The sequence below is a fragment of the Hakea prostrata genome, chromosome 10 (genome assembly GCF_041222555.1).
Source record: "Hakea prostrata isolate BN-2017 chromosome 10, UWA_Hpros_2, whole genome shotgun sequence".
NCBI classification, from domain to species: Eukaryota; Viridiplantae; Streptophyta; class Magnoliopsida; order Proteales; family Proteaceae; genus Hakea; species Hakea prostrata.
The window spans coordinates 4,578,032-4,594,459 of NC_142609.1; the positions used below are offsets into that span (position 1 = coordinate 4,578,032).

Genomic DNA, 16,428 nt, shown 5'->3' on the forward strand with positions numbered 1-16,428 from the left:
TGTACGAACAAACTCATGCCATTTTTGTTATTAGTTCATTAAGATCCTAATGAAATTATGCGATTAAACAACCGATAGAATATGATATTAACATAAACAAAGCAAGTAAATCTAAGAAAATGAGTGAAAGACGAAACGAAAAACTGAAATAGAGAATTATGGATAAGGTAAAGGTAAAGTGTTTTAATTGTAAAATTATATTTATATCCCTTAATTTGGTACGGTTTCGATATGTACCGACCGTTTGAGTACTTGAAATTAGAATCGTACCAAAGAAATTCAGTTTTGGAATGAACCATATCGAAGAAATTCAGTTTCGGTATGTATCCTATCGAATTTTGAACGATGCGGTTTTAAATGGTGATGCATCATAGTTATAATCTTAGTTTTGACTAAGCCCCTTCTCGCTCTCGAGACGATGAGTCATGTAAGAAAAGTAAGACGTGGGCAGCTCGAACGCCGGATAGCCACCTCCAATGGCTAAGTCAGATAGTGAACAAATTAAGATCCCGTGCAAGAGCTACACAAGGTTATGTTCAGAATGTATTGGATGCTTATCGGAGGGGCGAGTCCTTGCTATTATATTGCAGGTATTACCTTTTTTGTGTTGGGCGGGCTTTTCGTTGAGAGCTAATATCTCTCCCTGGATCATGCTTCCTTGTCATTCGTCCCACTCAATCATCTTTGTAGTTGACCTTCTATCTAGAGTGTTCTTGCCATGTTGGTCCAGCGTAAGTAACGCTCTGCCTTAGTTAGTCGGTAACAGTCCCGACCGAGTGATTGGTTCATCCCCGGCTCGGGTCCAGAGACAGTTGGGTAAAAAAAAGCTCCCGTATCTAACGGCATGGTTCAATACAATTAAATGGTTTCGGTATGCAATTAACACCCTTACCCCCCCCCCCCTAATTTTTTTAAAATGTATTTATATGTTCCCATTTTGGGCCTTCTTTTTCTATTTTTTTTTTTAGTATTTTTGTCTTCTTTTAGTTGAAATAACAACACTTCCCCCCTCCCCAAAAACAAATTGAAGAAAATTTTTAAGGATAAAGGCAATGGCTAGAAAAGTCATTATGCTCCCAATATTGAATCTTGGCTCCAACCCCTTTCTTTTTTAAAATTTCTTTCTATATTCCCATTGTGAAACCTTTGTTCTTATTTATTTTTGTATTGTGGTCATTTTCCGCTATGAAATAACAACACTTGTGCCCCCTCTAGAGCAATATTGGAGAAAATTTTGAAAAGTAAAGACAATAGGTAGAAAAGTCATTATGGGCTCCACAATGTTAAATCTTGGCTCCATCCTCGAGGATAATATGGTAATTTTCACTCTGACATTAACACCTTAGAGCGGTGTTAAAAACCTAATTTTGACCCAAAATTAGGGACAGAAATATAAAATTTTCTTTAATTATAAAAACCCTCCCTTGAAAGTTGGAATTCAAGTACGGCCCAATGCTGAGAGATCAATAGATCAATTGATGAGAGAGAAGGTGGACCCGGTTCAGGTGTGTGCTAGACTGCTAGTGTAGCTTCCCGAAAATTAATTTAATTATTATTTTGTTCTTGTTTTTAATTCAATTATTTTGAATCTGTGCTGCTGTTTCAGTCTCTAGTTTCGAATTGCAGACAAAGACGAGGGAGATGAAGTAAAAATGATGGTTTGGAATTCTGTTGCAGCGAATTGTACGGTTTGCTTACTTTCTTTTGCAAACAGTAGGAACTTTAACAGCTTTTGTAGTTTCTTTTCTTCCCTAGTGTGATGTTGCCAATTCAAAAGCTTCCGATGAAGCTGCTGTCAATTTGGGCTTTCTTGGTTTCTTTGGTTTTGGATTTGATATCTTAGCTTTAATGCTTTAGTTTTAAGCAAAATTTGGTTGAAATTTATTCCATAAGGTTTATTCTTCAATTATTTGTCTATCTTTAGGCGTAACCATCTCTTCTTATTTGTTGTTCGTTTGATTGTTTAGTTCGGAGTCCTTTGTATTGGGTTCTGGATTCTCCACTATGGTGAGTGGAGTTATTGTTATTGTCTGTGGGAACCTTGCTTTGTTGAACTTTGCTATTTGGTAGAGTTTCTTTCTTTACAGGATTAGGGTTTTTGAAATTCTTGTCTGCCGTTCACTGAATTGTTTATATTTTTCGGATTTTTGGCTTCTGTGACTGAGAAAGTTGGTTTAATTTTGGGATTCTTTCGAGTTCATTGGTTCATTCCCCCCCCCCCCCCCCCCCCCCCCCCAAAAAAAAAAAGCCCAAAAGAAAGGTATTTATCTTTTGGGTTGGGTTTGGTTGTTAAGAGGTTTGACTTTCTGAGTTCAGTTCCTTACTGAAGCTCACCGTTTTCTTCTGCAATAATTGAGCAGAGCACGCCCTACTGATGTTCTTGGTGGCATAATTCATGTTTCATTATAAAGGATTTGCTATCAATCTGGCCTCTCTTTTATGGATCATTGCCAGTTCTTTTGAATGAAAACAGATTTCTTCATGTGGTTGATGTGTTATAAATCCTCTGACTCACATTCTGTGTTTTTGCATGTGTTAATGATGTCATCTGCATTGCTTATCCTTAAGTTGGTGTGCTTGGGTAGGAAATTGAAAACTTTCCACAGCTGAGTAAAACATGCCGTCGAATTCTGAAAATATTAATCAACTAGAGCCTGAAGTGCAAAGCATTCCACCATCCACAGTCTCTTCTCAGCCTTGGTGGTGTGGTATTGACTATAATGCCATCCCACCTTCTGCTGTAGTGGACAATGCATCAAAATCACATCCAATGGAAGAAGAAAGCAAAGCAGGCCAATCACGAGCCACCAGCAGGCAGGAGAATGGAGGTGGTGTTAGTCAAGAAACGCAAACTTCTGTAGCGCTGCCATCTGGTAATTCATCGCTTGTTTCATTATATTATTCATGAGTTGTTTGCTAGGATAATATTCTGGTTTCCTTCTTAGAATAAAAAAAAAGTTGTTGGCCTTTTGAATCAACAAAAACCGGTTTAACAGTCCAATTAAGTTTGCAGTTTAAGAACTGATCAATATCCAATTTCATTTGAAACATCAAACAGTCTAATTCCCATTGAAGAGATGTCTTCTGTTAGCAACCATTAAAAGATCATGGCAGTTGATCATGAGATGCATGGATTATTGCCTCGTCGAAACGAATGTTTGCAGATTCGGGTCCAGGACCTGAACCCAGAGGTATCCAGATGTAGATAAATGGGGTCCTGTTTGAGCTTTTGGACCTCTTAGGATCTTAGGATTTTTGTTATTTGAGGAAGTAATGTCTTCTAATTAATTTTAAAAGTTAGCCACATAGGATATTTGGTTCCCAACTGTTCTGAGTTTCCTAGTTGGAGAGTTAGTCTTATTCTTTAGGATTCCTTTATTTCTCTTTATGTATAATGTAATTCCCCCTCATTGGAAACATCCTTGAAGAATGAATTTAGTTTGTGATTTGAATAACCTGAGGGCCTTGTATGCAAATGTTCTCCCCCCCCCCTTGCAACCCAAGGTTTAAACTGTCCCACGATACAGACATGATAATACCCAATGTATCCATATTGGATACAACCAATACGATATATATCAGTCTGTCTCTTTATTGGATTGCACTAGATGCATTGTCCGGTATGATACAATACTCAATATAAGACAATACATCTCTTTAAATCACCAGACCTTTAAATCGCCTGACTGATTTACCCGACACCAATACTTTAAACCTTGCTCCCCCCTTCTCTTGCATGATTTCTTCTCTTTCTTCCTGCAACTCTCATTCCTACTTATCCTAACTGGCCCTCCACCACTTCTCTAGTTGGCTTATTGTATCTTCAACTAATGAAGTTAGAGTTCTCCTGGTTGTTACTTGACTCTTTCATTGTTTTCTTTCAAGGACTTCATTTCCTCTTAATTTACACCCTTTTGGAGACCGTTTTAATTTTGGGTTTTGGTTCCCCCCGATGTGCTTCCTAACTTCTCTCTGATGGCTAGTTTGCTGATAAACCATTTTCTGCTAAAATATTTCAAGTAAAATTAAGGATGACCAATGAAACCTACTCATCACATTTTGTCAACCAACGAACTAATTGACATCACAAATTTCAAGTCTTGTCTGGCAATCCAGCAGAAATGCTGCAAATGTAAATGATCAAATTAGCATTCTGAAAAAGGACAGATTTAAATGCTAATTGGCTTGCTTTTTCTTCTGCTATTCTCATTTTCTTTTACATTTCATTGAGGTTGAGTTATTTATTTTGTAGATCTTCCTACTTATATGCTTTCTAATTTATGATGTATTAAATGTATATTATTTTCTTCCATGTTCTGGATTGGATTTCATTCAGGGTCAGATGGAATAGCTCCAACAATGGGTGAATGCCTTGGACCGCATACCCAGCTTGAACTTGTTGGTCATTCAATTGTAAGAGCTTTCTCTTTCTGTATCTGAATGGAACTTGGCGATTTCTCCCTTTTACACCTTCCCCACCAAAATACTTAGTTTTTGCGATGAGGGTGTTTCATTTTCTCAGCTAGTCATCTGTTGCACTATGCTAGGTAGGATTTGTTTCTTTCTCTAATTTGTGGGTATTCCGGACTGCTAAAAGTGTCAATGTTCTTTTGTCTCTAACAGGCCTGTACACCATTTACTTATCCTGATCCGTATTATGGGGGACTAGTGCCCGCCTATGGAACTCAGGCTTTGGTATGCAACCTTTGGTTTTCTGTGCACATATGTTAAATTGGTTAGATGTCGCTAATGAAGTTGATTTACTTCATATTGCTTCATTCGATTAGCTGATCATATTTTGGTTTGTCTGTAACCATTACATAATAAAAAGGTTGGTCTCTTGACCCATCAAAAGAAGAAAGAAAGGGTCACTTGTCCATTTGTTATATTTATTGATATTTATATTGTTGATGGAGATCCCCTATTTCTCATTTCTGGCTCACCTGAAATAGTGTCTGCATCATATTCTTGTTCATTCAGATGTAGAGCTTTGATGTACACTTCACTTGTGAGATCAATAATGCCATATTTAGGAAAACTTTGTGACTAAATAGAACTTCAAGTTCTGCCTAATGATTCTCGTTAATCATCAGGCACATCATCACTTGGTTGGAATGCATCATAGCAGAATGCCGTTACCCCTCGAAATGGCAGAGGAACCTGTTTATGTGAATGCCAAGCAGTACCATGGAATTCTAAGACGAAGACAGTCACGTGCAAAGGCTGAACTAGAAAGGAAACTGATTAAGGCAAGAAAGGTACACGATTTACATCATTTAAATAATCAAATATTCAATAACTTTGATTGCTCACGCTTAGTTATGGATCAGATTGTTTGACGTTTAGATCAGTCAATGTTGACACTATATCTAAAATTGTTGCAAATGTCTATGGATAGATTTAAAGATCTGGATCATGCTAAGTTATGGATCAGATTGTTCCACATTTCTTAGAAACATCAGTTAATGCAAACACAGCATCTAAAATTGGTGCAAGTGTTTCTGTAAGGATTTAAAGATCTGGATTCATTAGGATTTCATATTTTCATCTATCGCCGACCTCAATGCATTGGGTGGATATGATCTTGTCTTGGAAGTTCCAGAGTTGGGGGGGGGGGGGGGGGCACTCAAAATTTATATTTTTATTTCATTAACTACAGATGATGTTATTAATTAGTTTCAAGGCATGATAGTTGACGCAATATCTGGGGGAGCAAATGGAAACAGCCTCACCCCCTGCAAGGTCTGGGGGAGGAGCAAATGGAGCCTCGTGCAATAGGATGCTCTTTTTACTTTTCTCTCTAAATGTAAGGGAAGATAGTACCTTAAGCTACCCACAGGTCGCAAATCCCTATCTGTTCTGGGCCCAGATTTTCTAGATGTGATATGCTGAGTATGTAATCTTCTCTTGTGCTTTGGCACTATTTGCCATCTGGGTAAAATCTTTATCCAAAAACATATTCCATTTTCATTTACTTCTAATTCTTTACCCTTCTTCAGAACCCCCTTCCCACACAATAGTGTTTAGTTCTTCTGTGAACTAAAATAGGTGAGGAGTCCTATTGTTCATTTTGTTTCACATGAATGGCCAGCCACACATCTGGCCAGCCAGTACTTACCCCTCTGTTTTTTCTCCAACTTTTTATGGATCTATATATTTGTGATACATTGCATCGGACACTTGGTAGAAATGATTTCCAGTTTATGACAGGTGAGTTGGCTTGTAATTTTTTCTACAGCCTTATCTTCATGAGTCTCGGCACCAGCATGCTATGAGAAGAGCAAGGGGTTGTGGAGGCCGTTTTCTGAACACAAAGAAGCTTGACAATAGTGGTACTAATTCTGCGTTTGAGGGTTCGAGTTCTGGTGTTGTCAAATCTACCCAGTCAGTGAAATCACTGGGTTCTGAAGTATTGCCATCTGAGTTAACTGCTAACTCAGGTTCTCCCAAAGTAAAGGAACCTGTGAATCAAGATGCATACTCCAATGGCAACAGTTGCTATCAACCTCATCAGGGCTTCTCACTGTCAAATTTTCATTCACTTACAGAGGAGGAAGGAGACTGTTCAGGCCAGCAGCGTGGAAGCATAACAGTGAATCAGGCCCGGAACAGGGCCCTAACTATCCAATAAACACCTCCTTCCCGTGGGGTCCAATGTCTTCTTGGTATCGATTCATTTGGCTCACCACTGTTATCTTTTGAACTGGTTTACTCCTACACTCAGTTGCATCATGTTGGTGTGTATGATAGGGAAATATCTCTCCAGCATTGTTGCATGGGACCTAAGTTGGAGCATTGGTTACAAGGCGATACTGGAGGCACAGAGGCCCCACTACAGTGGATGGGAGGGGGGAAACCCCTTTTTATCTGGTGTTTTCAGGCAATTCATTCTTGGCTTTGGGTGTGTTCTCGAGGAACAAAGGGGAGATATGGTAGCTTAGTGGCATGTAACTTAAGCAATGTATCTAGTTTTCGGCAGTTCCCCGGCTTTCCTCCTGTACAAAGTTATGCAGTACAGTTTAATGTGATGGATGTGCAGAACCAAAAACCCCCCACCAAATATCTCATGAGAAAGAAATTCTGGTTTGGGGATTTCAGAGACTGATAAGACATGATCTAGATTTGTAGAGACATCTTTGATTAACAGAAGCTTTGTGTTATTATGGTGTTCAAGATGCATTATTTCTTTTAAACCTTTCATCTTCTGGTGCTTGTCAGGATAAACTCCAAGAATGGTTAAGAAATTTACTACCAAGAAACAAACCCCAAACCTGAAATGGATCATGGATCCTGAAGTAAGAGACGATAACTAGTAAACCGTGTACCACATGACCACCTTTTCACTCTTCAGAATATCCCAAGGTCACAGGCATACTTGGTGATTGCTATGGGAAGACAATGGATACTAAGTAGACTCACCTTTGACATGGTCATCAACAGGAGCAAGTTTAATCTGTATGTAACTTGGGAAAGTGTTAATTCGGTTCTTGTTCATTATCCATCAATGACCCCCGAATGTAGGAAGAGAAATTTTTGAAAGACGATGTAGATCGCCGACGATTCAAGTAATCAACAATGCCGTTTGCTTCTATGAAGCTGTGTAATTTTCCATGTGTTTTAACAAATCAAAGAATTGACTTACAAAATGCAGAAACAGAAGGCCCAAAAGGATCTTGTCTGCGATTATACTAACATAACTGTATCAATAGAGGAAGGTCATCAAATCCTGAATCATTATCTGGTGCAGAAAAAATGGCGAGGAATCCAGAATAGAACAAGAAGTTATTCCAGGTGAAATGATGAAATTTCATTTTTTGCCAGAGGGTAGAAAACAAAAATCAAGATTCACCCAGAAAAAAATAAAGAATAACAGCACAGGACAGACACCAAAAGAAAACCCTTCATTACTTCCAAAGAGGGATTCTGGGCTATCAAAATTAATTCGCAAAATTAGAGACTGTACAGTAATGGTACACAAATAAAACCTTCAAGCACGACGTTTACTTAAACGCCAAGAGTTGGGTTCATGATATCTATCATAAAGTGGTTCAATACGCTCTTGACGCTTGCGTTTGCTCATCTTTGTTGGATCTGCAACCTTGAAGAATCGAGGGGCCAATTCAACAAGCCATTTGGGGTCAATAACTGTGACCTCCCGCATGTACTCCTTGGTGGTCATTACCAGCTCATGATAAATCACCCAGTCTGGCTGTCTCTGGAAGAGAGCACTGCTTGGATGAATATAGACAGGTTGGTTTTCAACCAAGGTCCTATAACCTTCCTGAGGGTCCTTTCTGGCAGCATGGAAGAAGAATCCTGCTGTAATTGCCTTCCGTATCCTCGTGAAATTCTTCCCAGCGCTCACAACATCCAATTTGTACCTGGAGAACAGTAACATGATTAATCTCTAATGTACTACCCTACCCCACCATCCATTACATTGAATAGGGCTGCAATATTTAAATATCGCATGGATGACATAGAACTGTAAAACCAAACAGCATTGCAATCTGTAAATATGACTCGGATGAAATAAAGCTGTAAGACCTTTCATCAGAATTATCATTTACAACCTGAACAAAAATACACACATTTACATATGCAAAGTTATACTTGCTTAAGTAACAGAGTTTTTAAATGCGCCCATTTGGGAAGCAACCTAAAACACAGCGCACCCCTCCAAAAAGCAAATCCTATGGATAAGCCCCCCACACTTCACACCCAATGTACCAAATGTCGGCGATATATCGCCGTGTTGGATAAGGGTGACATGACACCCCTGGTTGACATAGGGATGACCAAAAGTCGACAATATACCATCAATATATCGTGAACAGTCGATTCTTTGGCGATATATCGCCAGATTTGCAATATTTAGCTGAATTTTTGTTCGATTTTTCAGCGATTTATCATTCAATTTTTTCCATTTTAAACCTATTTTGCTTAAACTACAAAGAAACTCCGAGGCCCAAAGTGACGTAGGACCTCTACAAGCTTTAAGGGCACTGCTCCCACACCCCTACCAAGGAGGCTTCCTTGGAACCCCGTCTGTCGGCAACAAAATGTAAAGCATGAGTCATACTCAATATAATTGTATAATGAATTGTAGACATTAGTACATCTCTTCACTAGTTGTGTACTTATATTTTCTTTGCATGTTTACATTGGTTTATATGGGTTTTACCAGACTTCTAATTTCACCCGCATACAGCCGGGCATGTGCCGATCAAGAACTTTAATTTAAGTGATGTTTTAGGCCAAAATGACTCCAAATATCCCCTGAAACTGGGGGTCAATTTTTCACCAACACCACTCCAAAAGTCACCCAAAATGCGGTGACATTTTGTTATGTCCGTGGTGTCAGCTGCCACCGACATGCGCGAACCTTGTTCACACCGTGAGTTGCCCTGTTAATGGTTCAAGAGAGATTGCCATTTTAACCTGTCATGAATGAATTTAAAAACCAAACGTGAATACTAATCTACCCACTTCACTCCTTCATTCCACACCACCACCCTGTTCCACCACCTACATCACTGGCAAGCACCTGCCACTTCTGTGAGCGCCACTTTGGGTGAAATGGCATGACTGGTGTTGTATGGATCAGAGGTTTTACAAATTGATCCCATGAGAATGCAGAGCATACATCGATCCAGAGACCAAGCTGTAACGAAAAAGAATTGTTGATTTACTTGTTGGATCTCAGCACATGACAAACCCTCTGTTAACAGGTTACTACTGAGTTGTATATGCCCTTTTCGTTTTTTTATGGCGGCCTTAGTAGAGTTTACACTGGGAGTGGTCAAAGCCCCAATTCATGTCTTGCACTGGTTCACCAAGCAGACTCCCCACTGAGGAGTTTCTTGATAGTTGATATGCTATGATATTCATCGCCTGTCTATTTCCTCCCTATTTATTCATCTCTGATTGATGAATCCTGTGCTACATATGAAACCTTGTGGTTGAGATCTAAGTTTCGGTGAAGAACACTTAATTTTGGTGAAGACTGCTCCCTATTTTAAGTCCTGAGCCATTGATTTGGACACCTGAACTGAGAATCTTTGTTCCCTGAGAATTCAATTACAAGAGGGTTTTGGGTTGAGCCCAAAGGATATGATCTCTGGCACAATTCCTGTGAGTATCTGTTCGCTTCCGTTGGCTCTTCCGTTAATTATGAACTCTTTTAAACAGATCTGGATCTGAAGATCATTGATTGGATTTGTCAGGGGGTTGAGACTGTGGCTGGAGTGGATATGATCTAAACTGTTTCTAGGGGTTCCATAGGGCCTAGGGTTACTTCCCTAAACCCTAGGACCCCTAATACGAATCTGGGGTACTTTGGTCATTTTCCAGATTTTGTGAACCCTATTGAGTCCAGTTTGTTGTCTGGAACTTATATCTATTTTAATTTTCTTATTTGGATTGGTATCTTGTGAATTGTTACAGAGTCATTGTCTAGGTGTGACTCCCAATTGTGTTCGGATCCCCCAAATTTGAGTCCACTTTTATTCTACTTTTATTTAGGACTCTGATAGGACTCCATATGAGTGTGTAGGAGTAGGGTAGTCATCACATAAAAAAAGCATGTGGTAAAGACAGGTCTTTGAGGAGGGTTACATTGCATGTGGATGTAGAGGAATAAGGGGGGAATGAGTTCAGTTTTGAGGGGCAAGCTTGGCTTGCGGTGAGTGAACTGGGGTGCGTTCACTAGTCTAGTAGCCTTAGTACTTGCAGGGCTTCTTGAACTGAGATTTGTAGTTTGTTAAGGGAATTCATTGCATTTGTTTGTTCATTTATTCCTTGTCCAATTCTGTTTAACGATCCCAAAAGTGTGTGCGCGAAATCCCTTCAGTGAGGAGGGATTTGCTGCCAGAAATTGTAAGGGAACAGAGAGAGGATCACCAGAGTTGGACCTCAGTCCAGTTGGTGTGATACCCAATTGTGTTGGGATCCCCTAACTTGAGTCCAATTTTATTCTACTTTTATTTAGGACTCCATATCTATTCTTAGAATACTAACTGGAGCCGTCTAGAGTGAGATATGATAAGAGTCCTTTGTTTGTTGGAAGTTTTTAGTCAAGTCATAGTCTTAACTAGATCTAGCACGTTAGTTTGAAGTCAATTAGGTTTCTTAATTAGAGTCCTATTATGTTTCTTGTTTGAGGTGGCACGGCCATGTTCAACGGAGACTTATAAATGCCCATGTATGGAGAAGTGATATAATACAAATTGAAGGAACTATAAGAACTAGGGGTAGACCTAAGATAACCTTAAGAGAAGTGGTGAGAAAGGTTATGCATAGCTTAGGCCTTGTATCAGGCATGACCTAAAACATAACAGATTGGAAGGCAAGAATCCATGTAGCCGACCCCATTTAGTAGGGACAAGGTTTATTGTTGTTGTTGTTATGTTTCTTATTTGAGGCTATAAATGAAATTGAAATTGAAAAAATAATTCGAGTTTGGAAGCAAGCAAAGGCCACGCAGACTTCTTGGGAACGCCGCAGCGAATTTCAAGGCTTTGCCTCTTCAAGTTCAGCAGTCCTATTCAATTCCAGCAGCATCAATCAGCCTCCAAGCAAGTTCAAACCCACCCTAGCACCTCCCTAGGCTCCCCCTTCCCCTAACCTACTCGCAAGCCCCTTCCACCCCCTTTCTTCCTGCGGCAGCAGCAGCAGCTTCCCTCCCCTAGCACTCCTAGATCCCCCTTCTATCCCCTTCCATTTTTCTCCCATAGAATTGCATCCCTCCCCTTCCCCTATCCCTACTTGTTAGTTCAATCAAAAGCCCTTCCTCCATTAGGTCTCAAAATTCTTCACTTCATCTTCAACCTTTGAAAACCCTAAACCTAGTTGAATTAAATTCCTATATCTCTCTAACCCCAACTACAATCACCTTTCCCTTTTAGGATTAGCTTCCCCAACCCTTCTCCTACACTTCCCAATCCAAACCCTTAAGGATTCTTCAAACTATCCTAAACCCACTAGGACTGACCTAAACACTTTAGAACTAACCTGAAATTATAAATTAGCAACCACAGCTCCTTCCCAAGCCCAACTGAAATCCTACAGCAGCATTCCCTAAGCCCTAACTTATAAATTCAGTACAGTAGCAGCAAACCTTGGTAACACCTCTCCCAAGCCCTGAAACCCCTTGTACCTAAACCTAAACCCATTTCCTGATCTGAAACTGGAAGTACAGCAAGGTCACAAGCTTCTAAACACTAGTTCCTTGTTTCTAAGCCTTGCCGAACCCTTCTTGGGTACTGTTGTTACTATATACCTTAAATTCCTCAAAGAATTCTCCTATATAACTGCTGGTTCACTAAGAGACAATCCTGGAGTGAACCTATTTCTAGGGCAACATCATTACAAGGGAAACCCTAGAATTTTGGCTAACATCAGAATCAAGAAGGGTGTTGCCATAGGAGTAGGGAAGGTGGAATTCTGATGGTGGAAGAAAGGAAGAAAATGGTTGAAGGGGGGATTCCTTCACACACCTCTATGAGTGTGGTTCAAACTTTGAACATAGAACTTCAGGGTTATCATGGTCATTCTAACCCTATAGAGGTAATTTGATCATATTTAAAAATTAATTCAAATTTCAACGTTCAACTGTAAACGTCCACTAATGGTGTGAAGGGTGCAGGGCAAATCCATCAGATTTGCTTTTTCTTTTGCTTTCTTTTTTTTCTTTGGGGGTTGGGTGGGGGCGAGCCATGTTTAGGTGGCTTTTTGAGGGGGTACATCTGAAAAGATCTAAATAAAAAAAATAAAACAATAGAAAACGAACAATTGTTATAGCAAAACGATCTTTTTGCTTTCCTCTTCTTTTGTGGTTGACCAATCAAAAATAACAGTTAAATGAAAGCATGTCAGACAGAATAGAGATTAGTACCTGTCCATGATGGTGAGAAGTTGTTTTCTGACATCCTGAGCCCTCCTCAAAGATCGAGACTGAACGAAATTTTCGAAACACCAGGGTCCAGAAAAATTCTTTGCCTTCCATGCCTCATAGACAGCAAGTAAAGTAAGATGGTCCCCTTCAGGCTGAAAAAATTTAGCCCTCTTCTGATCTGCTTGGGCTTGTTTCTCCCTAGGCCTATAAAAAATATTTCCTGTCTGAATCATCGCAATGATAGTTAAAATCTCATCACTGCATCCAAGGTCCACACTAGCGAGAAGCATCTTGGACAAGGGTGGATCCAGGGGGAACTCAGCCATTTTTCTACCCAATTTTGTCAAAAGCCCTTCCTCATCCAAAGCCCCTAGACTATAAAGTTGTTCCATCGCAGAGATGAGGGCTTGAGGTGAAGGGGGATCCATAAAATCAAAAGACAGAAGATCATTGATTCCCATGGCCTTCATTGTCAATGTAGTAAATCCAAGATTTATCCTTTGAATTTCAGGAACAGTAGTCGGAGACATTTCATTACGGTAAGCACTTTCAGTGTAAAGGCGATAGCATTTCCCAGGGCCTGTCCTCCCAGCACGTCCAGCACGTTGTTTGGCAGATGCTTGTGAAATAGGAGTAATAATCAGTGAATCAAGTCCTTGCTTAGGATTGTAAACATTCTGCTTAGCAAATCCAGGGTCAATGACATAATATATTCCATCAATGGTCAGGGAAGCCTCTGCAATATTGGTAGCCACAACCACCTTCCTCTTCCCAGGAGGAGCAGGATCAAAAATCCTTGACTGCATCTCACTTGGAAGGGCACTGTATACTGGCAATATTATCAGTTCTGGCACATTCTTCCCTAGTCCCTTCATTCTCTCATAAAGAGATTGGCATGCATGATCAATCTCTTCTTGACCAGTTAAGAAGAGAAGGATATCTCCTTCTGGTTCTGTCAAGTGAATCTGCAGGACGGTAATCAGTGCTGCATCTAGATAGTCACTTTCTGGCTGTTTAGTATACAGGATCTCAACTGGAAATGTTCTTCCAGGAATGGTAAATATGTTACAGTTAAAGAAATACCCAGAGAACTTCTCTGCATCCAATGTAGCAGAAGTGACAATCAACCTGAGGTCAGGTCGTCGTTTAACAAGCTGCTTTAGTAATCCAAACAGTACATCAGTGTGGATTGTTCTCTCATGGGCTTCATCAAGCATGATTACAGAATACTGGCTGAGGTTCTCATCAATTAAAATCTCCCTGAGAAGCATACCATCAGTCATATACTTGATGACAGTGTCCGGACCTGTGCAATCCTCAAACCGAATAGCATAGCCAACTTCCTCACCCAAACGACACCCAAACTCTTCTGCCACTCTCTTAGCAACAGACATAGCAGCTACTCTACGGGGCTGTGTACATCCAATCTTGCCCCTTGTCGTGTAACCAGCTTCAGCAAGATACTGTGTCACCTGGGTGGTCTTCCCAGATCCTGTCTCCCCAATTACAACCAGCACCTGGTTGTCATGAACAGCCTGAATGAGCTCTTTCTTCAACTTGTAGATTGGCAAGCTCTGTCTCTGGTCCTGTAAGGAGAGCTTTGATCTCTGCCCAAATGTCATTGACTTCCCAAATGCATCCTTCTTCCATTCTGGCATGTCATAGGCTGATAAACCCACACCTCTCAGTTCCTGTGCAAGATGCCGCTCACCAGTCTCTGGCATTGGATCCTCCCAAGGACGATTCAGGTCCTTAGGAATGGAATCAAGCATAGTTCTTTGCTGCTGCTCCCGAACCTCTCTTCGCTCCTTGATAAGAGCAGATTGAAGTGCTGCAGCACGGCTCAAGGACCCCTCAGGATTCTTGAAGATCTTCACAGGTGACATGTCCATAGAATATCGGCTTTGCCCCTGCAAGAAGGCTGGCTCATCCTCATTCAGCTCAATCTCAAGCTCTTCTTCAGCACCCTCTTCCTGGTAAAGCATCCCATCTCCTTCATCATACATAGGATGTTCCCTAATATCCAGAACACCAGAAGCAAGGAGCTGTTTTGCTTCCCATATCTCTGGGGAGCTCATTCGCTTCAATGGTCGTCGTGATGGAACAGTATCATCCTCCTCAACAATCTTAATCCCTGAAAGCCCTGTCCTGGTTCTAGGACCCTGGGTTGAATCTGAAGGATTTGCCCTCAAAGTATCATCATCCAAACTTTTATTCAGTGGGAGAAGATCTTTGCCACTAGTCTGATCCACATCCCTCATTGAAAGACTCATCTTTTGTCCGGACACTGAAATCACTTTGACATACACTTCTTGGTCCCGCTTCACGGCCTCCTTTGCACTGGCAACCCTCTTACTAGAAATCTGAGAAATATGTACTAAACCTTCTTTGCCTCTAAAATCATTCAGCTGAACAAAGCAACCAGTGTCCATCACTCTTGACACCCGACCTGCATAAACTCTATACAGTTCAGGTTCATCTGAATGGTAATGATCATTCTGCCGACTTCTACGGTCTCTTCTATCCTCCCCATCCCTACTATCAATCTTCTCATCATCTTCATCCCTTCTATCTCTGTCGTGCCGGCTGTGTCTCGACCTGTTCCTGGAATCATTTCTATCATCATCGTCTCTGTACCGACCCCTTTCTCTTCTATCATCATCATCTCTGTACCGACCCCTTTCTCTTCTATCATCATCTCTGTGTCTATCCTTTCTACCATCTCTGTCTCTGTCTCTATCTCTAAGTCTGTCTCTGTTTCTTTCTTCGTCTCTATCTCTATCTCTGTGTCTATCCTTATCCCTTTCTCGCTCTCTATCCTTCTGCTTAACTTCTTCTTCAATTTCCTTCTCAATTTCCTTGACCCTTTCCCTAGTGTCTGCAATTGCAAGACCCGAAAACATTGTTGTCTTACCATTGGAAGTATCCTTCTTACCATCCTTATCAGATTTGGGTTTTGGCGGAAGAATGGCATGAATGATGGTGAAAAGAGTACGAACAAAATAATCAGGCATCTCAGCACCATTCTCTTTTAGATTGGAGTCAAATTCATCGACACTTTCACATTTACTACCCAAATCAGTGATGAACTCAGCAAGTACCTTGTCACCAAACCCAAGATGGGATTCAAGCTCAGTGCAAACTTTTGAAACAAGGGATAGGTACTCTAGCTTCTTCAAGCCCTCGTCTTGAATCTCAGCTCCCATGACTGGAATTGCACACAAAAAACGAAACAACGATACAAATTGCAGGAAATTAGGGTGAGAATATATACCTGCTTAAACACAGAGGTTGATTCAGTCTCCTTCGATTATTCCAGGCGAGAATTCGAACACAAACAGAAGAAGACGTTGAGAGTCGAGGTCCTGCGGCTCTTGCCCGATAAATCAGAAATCGATTGTTACAAAAGAAACAAAAATGGAGGATCGAAGTGGATTCACCATAGAAGAATCAGGGTTCAGGAAAAGCGGTTCTCTAACCCTGATGGCAGTTTACGATGGCAAAGTATGGGCTCCGGATTGGAATGGTAGATT

The 16,428-nt window shown here is 40.6% G+C and overlaps 2 protein-coding genes across 5 annotated transcripts; one reads left to right on the plus strand and one right to left on the minus strand.

Moving 5' to 3' along the window:
- Positions 1–1,452: 1,452 nt before the first annotated feature.
- Positions 1,453–7,208, plus strand: LOC149001617 (nuclear transcription factor Y subunit A-1-like). Of its 4 annotated transcripts, XM_089136377.1 has the most exons (8): positions 1,455–1,505; positions 1,607–1,683; positions 2,569–2,873; positions 4,337–4,413; positions 4,624–4,695; positions 5,094–5,258; positions 6,239–6,665; positions 6,751–7,208. In XM_089136377.1, exons 3-7 carry the CDS (start codon positions 2,618–2,620, stop codon positions 6,629–6,631), a joined length of 963 nt encoding a protein of 320 aa, XP_088992503.1. In that variant the 5' UTR covers positions 1,455–1,505; positions 1,607–1,683; positions 2,569–2,617; the 3' UTR covers positions 6,632–6,665; positions 6,751–7,208. The 4 variants fall into 4 exon arrangements, with proteins under 4 accessions (XP_088992504.1, XP_088992505.1, XP_088992503.1 ...); XM_089136378.1 differs by having other exon boundaries at positions 1,453–1,505; positions 2,586–2,873; positions 6,239–7,208; XM_089136376.1 differs by having other exon boundaries at positions 6,239–7,208.
- A 465-nt stretch (positions 7,209–7,673) lies between these two features.
- Positions 7,674–16,376, minus strand: LOC149001618 (putative pre-mRNA-splicing factor ATP-dependent RNA helicase DEAH5). Its single transcript, XM_089136375.1, has 2 exons — positions 12,896–16,376; positions 7,674–8,381 (listed from the first exon to the last, which is right to left on the minus strand). The coding sequence occupies exons 1-2, from the start codon at positions 16,099–16,101 to the stop codon at positions 7,988–7,990; spliced, it is 3,600 nt and encodes a 1,199-aa protein (XP_088992501.1). The 5' UTR covers positions 16,102–16,376; the 3' UTR covers positions 7,674–7,987.
- Between the last annotated feature and the right edge of the window lie 52 nt (positions 16,377–16,428).

What these genes read in the sequence shown, in the direction of transcription:
- LOC149001617 (XM_089136378.1), top strand. Translation starts at nt 2,618, where the DNA reads ATGCCGTCGAATTCTGAAAATATTAATCAACTAGAGCCTGAAGTGCAA. An exon ending in TTCTGTAGCGCTGCCATCTG is followed by an intron (nt 2,874 to 4,336) that starts GTAATTCATCGC and finishes GATTTCATTCAG; the next exon opens with GGTCAGATGGAATAGCTCCA. An exon ending in CCTATGGAACTCAGGCTTTG is followed by an intron (nt 4,696 to 5,093) that starts GTATGCAACCTT and finishes GTTAATCATCAG; the next exon opens with GCACATCATCACTTGGTTGG.
- LOC149001618 (XM_089136375.1), bottom strand. Translation starts at nt 16,101, where the DNA reads ATGGGAGCTGAGATTCAAGACGAGGGCTTGAAGAAGCTAGAGTACCTA. An exon ending in CTTCTCACCATCATGGACAG is followed by an intron (nt 8,382 to 12,895) that starts GTACTAATCTCT and finishes ACTGTTCTCCAG; the next exon opens with GTACAAATTGGATGTTGTGA.